This window comes from Callithrix jacchus, chromosome 10 (genome assembly GCF_049354715.1).
Source record: "Callithrix jacchus isolate 240 chromosome 10, calJac240_pri, whole genome shotgun sequence".
In the NCBI taxonomy this organism is placed as follows: domain Eukaryota; kingdom Metazoa; phylum Chordata; class Mammalia; order Primates; family Cebidae; genus Callithrix; species Callithrix jacchus.
In genome coordinates this window covers 75,081,752-75,094,081 of record NC_133511.1, presented here as the reverse complement: position 1 = coordinate 75,094,081, position 12,330 = coordinate 75,081,752, and the positions used below count along the sequence as shown (strand labels likewise).

General features: G+C 40.1%; 1 protein-coding gene and 1 non-coding gene across 4 annotated transcripts in view; one reads left to right on the top strand and one right to left on the bottom strand.

Annotated features, from left to right (window-relative positions):
• DENND5A (DENN domain containing 5A) overlaps positions 1 to 12,330 on the top strand; it is a 123,655-nt gene that overhangs the window by 48,623 nt on the left and 62,702 nt on the right. For all 3 annotated transcript variants that reach the window (XM_017977895.4, XM_017977897.4, XM_002755025.6), the window contains one exon: positions 2,631 to 3,288. In XM_017977895.4, the coding sequence (XP_017833384.3) occupies positions 2,631 to 3,288 (658 nt within the window). The remainder of the gene's footprint in view (positions 1 to 2,630; positions 3,289 to 12,330) is intronic.
• Positions 9,125 to 9,231, bottom strand: LOC118145907 (U6 spliceosomal RNA). The gene has a single exon (XR_004731392.1). It is a non-coding gene; the product is annotated as a U6 spliceosomal RNA (small nuclear RNA).

Here is a 12,330-nt window from a genome sequence, read left to right as displayed (position 1 = left end):
TTCTGCATTTTGGTCAATATATCAAATATTCAGAATATATTAAATACAATAAAAGTTATAATATATTTCTATTGTGTCAGAGAAATACATAGTATTGTGTCAGTGAACTTATTTTGTGGCCCTGAGCTATTGATCATTGCATTGAGATTATGTGATGAGTGAATTTTAAACTTCATTAGTTGAAAATTGTTTTCTCTTGTTCTGCACTGTATATATCTGAGTAATATGACAGAAGTGGGTATTTTTGTTTCATCATAATTTTATTTTCATTTTTTTGTTTTGTCATAATTTTAGATAGGACAGCATTTAAAATCTCATGGAAGAATATACCGCTATATAGAGTAAACTAACCTTTATTGAATATTCACCTTGTGCTAGACACTCTAGTAAGCATTTTACATAAATTAACTTATTTAATCTTCACAATACTTCTTACATAGGTAGTATTAAATAAACACATACACACATACATATTTTACAGATGAGGAAATTAAGATCCAAAGAGGTTAGGTAATGTATTCAAGCTCACATGGCTAATAAGTAGTTGAGTTGGAGTTTGAACGCTCTAGTCTGATTCCAGACCTCTGCTCTTAACCTTATCTTTGTACTGCCTTTATTACATTTGTTTTTGAGACAGGGTCTCACTCTGTTGCCCAGGCTGCTGGAGAGCAGTGGTGTGATCTCGATTCACTGCAGTCTCATCTTTTTTAGCGCAAGTGATCCTTCCACCTCAGTCATCCAAGTAGCTGAGACTACTGGTGCATGACACTATACCCAGCTAATTTTTGAATATTTTTTATAGAAAAAGGGTTTTGCCATATTGTCCAGGCTGTTCTCAAATTCCTGGGCTCAAGCATTCTGCCCACCTTGACCTTCCGAAGTGTTGCTACTATAGGTGTGAGCCATTACACTGGCCTTTCTATTAGATTTTCTACTGACTCAATTTTTTTTTTTTTTTTTTGAGACAGAGTTTCACTCTTGTTACCCAGGCTGGTGTGCAATGGTGCTAACTTGGGTCACCGCAGCCTCCGCCTCCTGTGTTCAAGTGATTCTCCGGCCTCAGTCTCCCAAGTAGCTGAGATTATAGGTATGCACTACCACGCCTGGCTAATTCTATTAGATTTTTTTTTTTTATTTTTCAGACGGAGTTTCGCTCTTTGTTACCCAGGCTGGAGTGCAATGGTGCGATCTCGGCTCACTGTAACCTCTGCCTCCTGGATTCAGGCAATTCTCCTGCCTCAGCCTCCTGAGTAGCTGGGATTACAGGCACACGCTAGCGTGCCCAGCTAATTTTTTGTATTTTTAGTAGAGACGGGGTTTCACCGTGTTGACCAGGATGGTCTTGATCTCTTGACCTCGTGATCCATCCACCTTGGCCTCCCAAAGTGAATTCTATTAGATCTTAAATAGCATTCTGTAGTTTTAACAGGATGGTCTTGTTTGATGTTCACAAAAAACCCTGAGAAGTTGGCAGAGGAAACTGTATTATTATTTCACAGATGAAGAAACTGTCTTAGAGAGCCTTAAGTTTTTTGACTCCTAGTCCTGTGTTTATTTAATTTTAACAGAAATACATATTCTTTGGGAATTCCATTTTAAGGCTAATGGATATAATATAATATAGGTCCTTGTATTTGTTAACCTAGGCATTTGTATAGCCAGGTTCATGTAAAACTGGAAAATGGGAACTGATTCAGGTCAGTTTGATTAACTTCCAAGTTTCTTTATATAACCTATCTGAATTTGAGTGAAAACAGTACATCTTTATCCTGATTATGTTATCTCCTTGGTTTATATGAGATGAACATACTTTTTGATGTGAAAAGAAGTTTTACTAATGACAAAATTTTGTGAGGTGATAGTCCAAAACTGTTTACAAGTTTGTTTAATTTTTAGGTATCAAGTTGCATCTATCTGTTTTTTAAATTTATTTCTAGCATCATCTCCTAAGTTACATATCTTGCTCTCTGTCATGCTGTCATACTTAACCACCTACCATTTCCTAAATTCTCCAAGTTTTCTTTTATGTCCATGTCTTTGTGCATTTTCTTCTTGTCCCTGAAATACCCTTCTATCCCTTGTGTACCTGTTGAACTCTAATGTTACCTTTTTTTGGTGACAGAGTCTTGCTCTGTCGCTCAGGCTGGAGTGCAGGGCATGATCTTGGCTCCCTGCAACCTCTGCCTCCTGGGTCAAGTGATTTTTTCATGCGTTAGCCTCCTGTGTATGCACCAGCATACCAGCCTAATTTTTGTATTTTTAGTAGAGACAGGGTTTTGCTATGTTGCCCAGGCTGGTCTTGAACAATCCACCTGCCTTGGCTTCCCAAAGTGCTGGGTTACAGGCGTGAGCTACTGTGCCTGGCCCATTTTTGAAGCTTTTTCTGATATTCCCAGGCCGAGTTGTCTGTTCTGTGTTCCCATGGTACTTTGTATATACTTCCGTGTATCCTTGTTGACTGCATTATGATTTTATTTACTTGCGTGTCTTGCATTAGAAAGAGAGAGCTTTAAGCCAGATAAATACTCAGCTTAGTAGGTGCTCTGTAAATAAATAAATTGTGATGGTGTTCTGAAAAGAGAATCGCCAGTCAGTGTTCTCACTGCTTGTTGCTTTGTTGTCTTTTGCAGCTATGTATGCCCAAAGGGCTGGCATTCAAGACCCAGGCTGATCCCAGGGAGCCCCAGTTCCATGCCTTTATTATCACAAGGGAGGATGGCTCTCGGACATTTGGGTTTGCCCTCACATTTTATGAAGAGGTGACTAGCAAGCAGATCTGCAGTGCAATGCAGACCCTCTACCACATGCACAATGCTGAGTATGATGTCCTACATGCTCCCCCAGCTGATGGCAGAGACCAGAGCAGCATGGAGGATGGTGAAGACACTCCTGTGACCAAACTGCAGCGCTTCAACTCCTATGACATTAGCCGGGACACACTCTATGTCTCTAAATGTGTCTGCCTCATCACGCCCATGTCTTTTATGAAGGCATGTCGGAGTGTGCTGGAGCAACTCCACCAGGCAGTCACTTCACCTCAGCCCCCTCCACTGCCCCTTGAGAGCTACATATACAACGTACTCTACGAGGTGCCACTCCCACCTCCTGGCCGGTCCTTGAAGTTTTCTGGGGTCTATGGGCCAATAATCTGCCAGAGACCAAGTACCAATGAGCTTCCCCTATTTGACTTTCCTGTCAAAGAGGTTTTTGAACTGCTCGGGGTGGAGAATGTGTTTCAGCTTTTTACTTGTGCCCTTTTGGAGTTTCAAATCCTGCTCTACTCACAGCGTAAGTCAATGCTTACTAGAGCTTTGTGCCTGCCTGAGGCTTCCTTTCTTTTCATGTTCAGATACAGTGGTGCCAACTGTAAAGGTTAAGAACTATTACAGTTTGAACAAAACCCAGATCTTTTGCAGGTAGGTGGTGGATGGCAGATTGATGAACATGAGAGGACCAGTATTTCTGATTATCTGTCTTCATGGCCTTTTGCTGGGCATTCACTCTTGGAGGGGAACACATGCTTCCTGATATCCCTTCTGATTTAAGCTGAAAAGAGGGATGAGTAGGAGGTGATGGTCACAGGAAGTCAACATTCCATCAATTATGTTCTGTCATTCTGCGGAGCTATTTCTGCCTTTTCACAAAGGATAATCCTTTATAGATTGAGAAAATATATTTTGAGAAAATCTGGATGTGTTGCTTCTTTTTGTTGTTTGCTTAACTGAATTGTTTTTATAAATGAGAGGTTGAGTGTGAGGAGCATATTTGGACAAAATAGTAAAGTAGATCAGAAAGAAACATATGCTTACTTAATAAGCCAGGCTAGTAACATGAAATTCATTCATCCAGTACACATTTACTGAGAGTGCCTATGTGCTAGACATTGTTTCAAGGGTAGTGGTGGACAAGACAGAAAAATTGTTGCTATAGTGGAACTTAAATTTTAGTGGGGAAGAGAGGTGATTAAATAAATACATAAAATATGTTGTTTGTAAGATACTTAAGGGTCATAAAGAAAAATAAAACAGAGAAAGGTATAGTATTTGGGGAAGAGAAGTTCCAGTTTTTAACAGGGTGGTTAGGTAGGCATCTCTGAGTGACCTGTTAATATCTGTAGGAAAAGTATTCCAGGCAAAAGGCACAGGAAATACAAATGGTCTAAGACAAGAATGTGCTTCATGTTTTCAAAAATAAGGAAGCTGGGTGAATGGAATGGAGTGAATGAGCAGGAGTATAGTAGGAGATGGTGTTAGAGACTTAACAGGAGGCCAGATTGTATAGAATCTTGTAGGCCATTGTAAGGACTTTGGCTTTTACTCTTAGATTGATAGCCATCAGAGGTTTTAATTTTTTTTTTATTTTAAAATAATTTCTAGCTTATGGAAGAGTTGCAAGGAGTATTCAAGGGACTCTTGTATACCCCATCCCAAATTCGCCAGTTGTTAACATTTGCCTAATTTCCTTTATTACCATCTCTCTCTGTGTGTGAACATAGAGAGTTATTAACCATTGAGAGTTATTGCAGATTCCTAAATTCTCAAACGTTTATTTCCTAAGAATAAAAACATTCTCTTAAGTAACTGTCTTTGATCAAATTTGGGAAATCTAGCATTGATATAATACTATATTAAAGTTTCTCTAGTACCCAGTAATGTCTGTTATGAGGATTTTAAAAAGTTTCTGGCCAGGCGCAGTGGCTCACGCCTGTAATCCCAGCACTTTGGGACGTCGAGGTGGTCGGATCAAAAGGTCAGGAGTTCGAGACCATCCTGGCTAACATGGTGAAACCCCGTCTACTAAAAATACAAAAAATTTGCTGGGTGAGGTGGCATGTGCCTGTAATCCCAGCTACTCGGGAGACTGAGGCAGGAGAATCGCTTGAACCCAGGAGGCAGAGGTTGCAGTGAGCTGAGATTGAGCCACTGCAGTCCAGCCTGGGTGATAGAGCGAGACACCGTCTCAAAAAAAAAAAACCAAAAAACCTTATTCAGGATCTAGTGCAATATCATGCATTGCTTTTAGTTGCAAGTTTCTCAGCCATTGTCTTTCATGACATAGACATTTTGAAGAGTACAAGCAAGTTATTTTATAGAATGTCCCTTAATTTGGTTTTTCTTTCTTTTTTTTTGAGACGGAGTTTCGCTTTGTTACCCAGGCTGGAGTGCAGTGGCGTGATCTCGGCTCACTGCAACCTCCACCTCCTGGGTTCCTGGGTTCAGGCATTTCTCCTGCCTCAGCCTCCTGAGTAGCTGGGATTACAGGCACGCGCCACCATGCCCAGCTAATTTTTTGTATTTTTAGTAGAGATGGGGTTTCACCGTGTTGACCAGGATGGTCTCGATCTCTTGACCTCGTGATCCACCTGCCTTGGCCTCCCAAAGTGCTGGGATTACAGGTGTGAGCCATCGTGCCCGGCCCTTAATTTGGTTTTGTCTGATGTTTTCTTATGATGAGATTCAGATTATAAATTTTTGCCTGAAATACCATAGAAGTGATGTCATTCTCTCTATTAGGAGGCCCATAGTGTCAGTTTTCATGGTTATAGGAGGCAAGCATATGATGTCATTTTGTCCCATATTTGGTGATATTGATCTGCTTACTTGGTTAAGATGGTGTCTGTGGTTTCTTAACTGGAAAGTTATAATTTTTCCCTTGGTAATTAACATGTAAGTTGTGAGGAGATACTTTGAAACTAATTATTCGGTTCTTTTTAAAAGTTTTGCCTAATCTTTTTTAAAAGTTTTTATTTTTTGTATCATATTTACAGTTTACAGATGCCTAATAGTTTAGCATGTACTGATGATTATATTCTGAATTAGTCATTTCTAGGATGGTTGCAAAATGGTGATTTTCTGTTTTTCTTTTTTCTTCTTTTGAGGCAGGATCTCACTCTGTTGCCCGGGCTGGAGTTCCGTGGTGCCATTATGGCTCACTGCAGCCTCGTCCTCCTGTGCTCAAGTGATCCTCCCTCCTCAGCTTCCTGAATAGCTGGGACTACAGGCACGTGCCACGATGCCTGGCTAATTTTGTATTTTTTGTGAAGATGGGGTCTCACTATATTGTCTGGGCTGATCTCAAACTCCTGGGTTCAACCTCCTGCCTTGGCTTCCCAAAGTGCTGGGATTCCAGGTGCCACTGTGACCAGCCTTAAAAAAATTATTTATTTATTTAAAGGAATAAGATCTTACTGTGTCGCCCAGGCTAGAGTGCAGTGGCACAATAATGGGTCACTGCAGTCTTGATATCCTGGGCTCAAGTGATCTTCCTGTCATAGCCACCCAAGAAGCTGGAACTACAGGTGCCCACCACCATGCCTGGCTAATTAAAAAAAAAATTTGTTTTAGTAGAACTAGGGTTTGGCTTTATGGCCCAGGCTGGCAAAATGGTGGTTTTTTTTTTTTTTTTTTTTTTTCCCCGAGATGGAGTCTTGCTTTGTCAGCTAGGCTAGAGTGCAATGCCACAATCTTGGCTCACTGCAACCTCCATCTCCTGGGTTCAAGCGGTTCTCCTTCCTCAGCCTCCTTAGCAGCTGGGATTGTAGGCACCTACCACCATGCCCAGCTAATTTTTTTTTTTTTTTTTTTTTTTTTTTCAGTAGAGACAGGGTTTCAACATGTTGACCAGCCAGGCTGGTCTTGAAACTTCTGACCTCAGGTGATCCGCCCGCCTTGGCCTCCTGAAATTCTGGGATTGAAAGAGCACATACCTCATATAAAGTGGACAGCTGTGAATTAGCTCTAGTTAATTCCTTGTGGGTATACTGGCCTGATGTGACTAAATATTCCAGTATTTCATGAGGACCCAGATTTTTTATATGAAATCTCTGATTTTTAAATATTGTCAACAATGTTGTTCTTAAACACTGCAGGCCAAACATTATCTGTTGGCTGAATGTAGTTCCTGAGGCTTCACTTTACAGCCTCCTGTCTCTGGGTGAAATACAGACTTGGACAAATCATATTGCTTTCCTAGCTATTTCTTGGCTGGAGCTTCATAAAAATAATTTGAAATGAAACTTAGTTGAATATGGAAGAACTCTGGTTTAGAACAGAACAGAAAGGATGAAAGCAAACTATATAGAGTATTAGAAGATACAGTAGGATTTTAGGTACCTATAATGCAGTGTGTGTGTCGGGGGGTTGTTTAGAGGCAAGGAAAGGAGGATTGAAACAAATATGATGAACACAGTGGAAAAATAACATTCTTCCATGTGAGTTGCTTCTGTATTTCCTAGAATATGGGTTCTTGTATCCATAATAAGAATTTTATAAGAGGTTCTAATATAATTGAGATGGTTAGTATGTAGAATTGAATTGAACTTAGGACCTAAAGTCATGCTGAACATGGACAAGAGAAAGCTTCTTCCAGAAATTTCCTGGATATTACTGAGCCTGGCTGAGGCCAAAGTGGAGTGGATTACTTTTCATTGAAATGCTTTTTGTTGTTAATAGAGTGCTTTAAACAATTTAGATTGGTTTTCTTGAAGTAGTTTTTATTAATGATTCAAAGGCATCTTCCTCGTGTGGATAAAAATCACTCTGGCCAAAAACAGGCGATCACCACAGCAGTTGGTTTTGGCTGCTGCATGTCCTGCCTTCTGAATAGAAAAGGAGTGTTACTGAGGGAAAAGGAATGCAGGTTGAATTGTAGTATTCTGAAAGTGTAACCTTTTGGAACATTGAATTGGCAGTTTTAAACAGTGTTTTCTTTTTGGTATAGGTCATTTTATTTGCTTCTGGATACTATTTATTCTTTAGTTCATATAGAAATAGTGTTTTTTCAATAGCACAATTTTTAATTGGTTATTTAAAAATTATTAGTATTACTGTTTTTTGAGACAAGGTCTCATTTTGTCAACTACGCTGGAGTGCAGTGACACAGTTGTGACTCACTGCAGCCTGGACTTCCCCAGACTCTGATGATCCTCCTGCCTTAGCCTCTTAGATAGCTGGGTCTACAGGCCTGTGCTGCTGCATCTGGCTAGTTTTTGTATTTTTTGTAGAGGCAAGGTTTTGCTATGTTGCCCAGGCTGATCTTGAACTCCTGGGCTCAAGCAATCTGCCTTTCTTGGCCTCCCAGAGCGCTGGGATTATAGGCATGAGCCACTGCATTTGGCCTTATTTTAAAATTATGTGCAGAACAGAAGCTCTTTATATGAAGTGGCCTAGTGGAGTAGTTGATTGGAAATCAAAACAGTCAATTAGGTCACAGAATCCTGAAAATGATATATACAATTAATTTTATAATTAAATTATTTATTTTAAAATTATTTTTGAGACAGAGTTTCCTTCTTGTTGCCTAGGCTAGAGTGCAATGGCAGGATCTCGGCTCATTGCAACCTCCGCTTCCTGGGTTCAAGTGATTTTCCTGCCTTAGCCTCCCGAGTAGCTGGGACTACAGGTGCATGCCACCAAGCCTGGCTAATTTTTGTATTTTTAGTAGAGCTGAGGTTTCACCATGTTGGCCAGGCTGGTCTCGAACTCCTGATCTCAGGTGATCCACTGGCCTTGGCCTCCCAAAGTGCTGGGATTACAGGCGTGAGCCACCGCACCTGGCCTAAGTAATTTAACTTAAAACATACAACTCTATAGTCAGTACTTTTGATGCAAAGGGTCCAGCCATTTCCCATGATTATGAAATCACAAATCAGATATCTGCATTGTTTTTCCTTGCATAAACCACACCCATAATGCCTTGACTAGATTTTCTTGTTACTTTTGTTGTTGTTGTTGTTGTTTTGAGAGGTAGTCTTGCTCTGTCGCCAGGCTGGAATGCAGTGGTGTGATCTCGGCTCACTGCAACCTCTGCCTCCCAAGTTTAAGCGATTCTCCTCCTTTAGCCTCCTGAGTAGCTGGGACTACAGGTGCATGCCACTATGCCCAGTTAATTTTTGTATTTTTAGTAGGCACGGGGTTTCACCATGTTGGCCAGAATGGTCTCGACTTCTTGACCTCCACTTGCCTAGGCCTCCTGAAGTGCCAGGATTTTAGGCGTGCGTCCGGCCCTAATTACTTTTTTTTTTTAAGGTGGAGTGATAATGTAAAGAACCTTGCCAAAGAACAAGAGTGGAGACTACCTCTAGATTTTTATAGTGTTCCCTAGTATTTATTTTTTTAGAATAATTTTAAATATGGAACACTTCACAAATTTTTGTGTCGTCCTTGCGAAGGGGCCATGCTAACCTCCTCTATATCTTTCCAATTTTAGTATATATGCTGTCGAAGTGAGCATATATACATATTAATTGCTTCATGATATATCTAATTCAATACAGTGTTTTTTTTTAGTGACTTCGCATTACTGAGTCTTTTAAAAGCATTTAATTTTGTTTTCAGAGAAATAGCCATTCGTTCTTTTTGCTCTCAGAGTTTGCCATTTATGTACACTATATTTGGTTATGTTATATAATCCAATAGTAAGTTCAGCTAGCACAGGTTTGGGAACAAATGAGTGGGAGCAATGTATGCTTTACTCAGAGTGGGGAATATCAATCAGTAAATGAGTTGGCTAAGTAAAGGTTGATGAAAAATCTCTAATGATATTTTACTATCTAAAGTAGTCATTTACTGTAAAAATAATGAATGCTTAAGGCATAAAATCAAAACAGTTCCACAGGGAATCAAATATTTTCACCTCTCTATATGGTAGCTGGATATCAAATTTTTTGTGTATCCTTAATGAAAATAATAGTTCTTAAAAACAAATAAATATAAATACGATGTGCACAAATAATGCAGAGAAAGTTGAAAGTCACCCCCCACTCCTTTTTTAAAGACAGGGTCTCGCTCTGTCACCCAGGCTGGAGTGCAGTGGCGCGATCTTGGCCCCCTGCAGCCTCCACCACCCAAGTTCAAGCAACTCTCATGCCTCAGCCTCCCAAGTAGCTGGGATTACAGGTATGTGCCACCACACCTATCTAATTTTTGTATTTTTAGTAGAGATGGGGTTTGCCATGTTGGCCAGGCTGGTCTCAAACTCCTGACCTCAAGTGAACTGCCCGCCTTGGCCTCCCAAAGTGCTGGGATTACAGGTGTGAGCCACTGCACCCAGCCCCTTTTTCTTTGATCTAGTATCCTACACCTGAGAAGTAATCTCTTAATTTTTTAAAATGCTGTCTTTTCCAGTGTCTTTAAAAACGTACTTTTTTTTTGTTATTTGAGATGGAGTTTTACTCTGTTGCCTAGTTGGCATACAGTGGCACAATCTTGGCTCACTACAACCTCTGCCTCCCAGGTTAAATTGATTCTCCTGCCTCAGCCTCCTGAGTACCTGGGATTATAGGCACATACCACCATACCCAGTTACTTTTTGTATTTTTAGTAGAGATGAGGTTTTGCTATGTTGGCCAGTCTGGTCTTAAACTCCTGACCTCAAGCAGTCTGCCCTCTTCAGCCTCCCAGAGTGCTGGGATTACAGGCATAAGCCACCACGCCTGGCCCAATGTACTATTTTTTATGTTAGGTGTTGAATACACATGTATTAATGTAAATATTCTTTAACTTATACAAATAGAATATGAAAGTTGTATAGTGTATTAAAATAAAAGTTGAGGCCGGGTGCAGTGGCTCATGCCTGTAATCTCAGCATTTTGGGAGGCCAAGGGGGACAGATCACTTGAGATTAGAAGCTCAAGACCAGTGTGGCCAACATGGTAAAACCCCATGTCTACTAAAAATACAAAAAATTAGCTGGGCATGATGGTGCACACTTGTAATCCCAGCTACTCAAGAGGCTGAGGCACAAGAATCTCTTGAACCCAGGAGGTGGAGCTTCCAGTGAGCAGAGATCACACCACTGCACTCCAGCCTGGGCAACAGAGCAGGATTCTGTCTCCAAATAACTCACTCACTCACTCACTCATTCATTTGAAAAAAGGCATTCCAAGAGTGTAAACTAACTTGCAAAACAGCATTTCAAGAGTGTAAAATGAAGGGTAGAGATGTACAGCATTGCAAGAGTGTACAGTGAAGTGTACGACTTCTATTTCTGCTCCCTTGTTCTCCTTCAGGGAGGTTGCCACTGTTTTCTGTTTCCTTGTAGATACAGCCGTGTACATACTATGCACATACTTTTTTAAAAGAACACAAATGGGAGCATACTAATTAATTATTGTTTTGCAACTTGCCAGGACAGTTTATAATTGTAAATGTGTAGGAGCTGCCTGCAGTTTGTTTAGAGGGGACTTATTTATAGAGTGGTCCCAAGTCTGAGGTCTATTTGCACATACAAGTCATAAAAATGGACCCAGTGCATTTAAGTGAGATAATCTCACTTAAAAGAGGTTCTTAATGCCCAGTAGATTCCAAGGGTTTTAGGAGCTGTGTGTTTCAGGAACCAGGTAAGATACCAAATATATATATTTATCACATTAGTAAAGTTATTTACAGATTATGCTCTTTGATTATCTAGGAGCAAGGTGATAGGCAACTTTCAAAGCTTTATTAGTGAGCAAATGGAGGATGTTTTGCTCAAGTTCTGCTTTTCAGCTTCTACTCCCTTTCTACTGAGACTGTCTCATTTCCTAGAAAGTTTTTGTTACTTACAGCTACTTTATGAACCAAGCTGTGATTTAAATGGTAGGGTGAATTTTTAGCACGTAAAATCATTTTAATTCCTAAGACAGCTCATTTAAAACCACCCATTACAGAAGAATTTTACTTATATGATTAAAAAATGTATGTTTCTGCTTTGTTCTTAAATGCCTGAAACCATCATATTTGTGAATAGTAATTTGTCAAATTTCAGCTTTAACCAGTCACTTTTTTTGGGTTTACCAATATATTACTTTTTTTTTTTAATTTTAAAGACCTAGAAATTACATTCTGAAGAGCAGCCAAATATTGATCACAAGATTTCCCTTCAGGCTATGATCTCAGACCTGTAACAAGAGTTTTGAATCACAAAAGTCAATCCTCTGGGTCTTTCAAGTTCTACGGAAGCTCCTTTTTTTTTTTTTTTGAGAAGAAGTATAGTTCTGTCACCTAGGCTGGAGTACAGCTAGTTGGCCAGTCTGGTCTCAAACTCTTGACCTCAGGTGGTCCAAAATACTGGGATTACAGGCGTGAGCCACTGCGTCCAGCCTCTAGGGAAGCTTTTTATTGAAATGTTAAAATAACATTTTTATGCTGTTCTCATTCAGGAAAGGTTGCCAGGTATAGGGTAGACTTGGCTAATGTGGAAAAATCAACTTCTGCATGCTTCGTAGTTCTTTGTGCTTGATTTTGCAGGCAAAGCTCACATAAGCTCCTTACAGGGTGTTCTGCAGAAGTATCTTAGTGAGAAATGAGCCTTTTTGCTTCCATGCTGAACTGGGTCCCAGAACAACTGTTT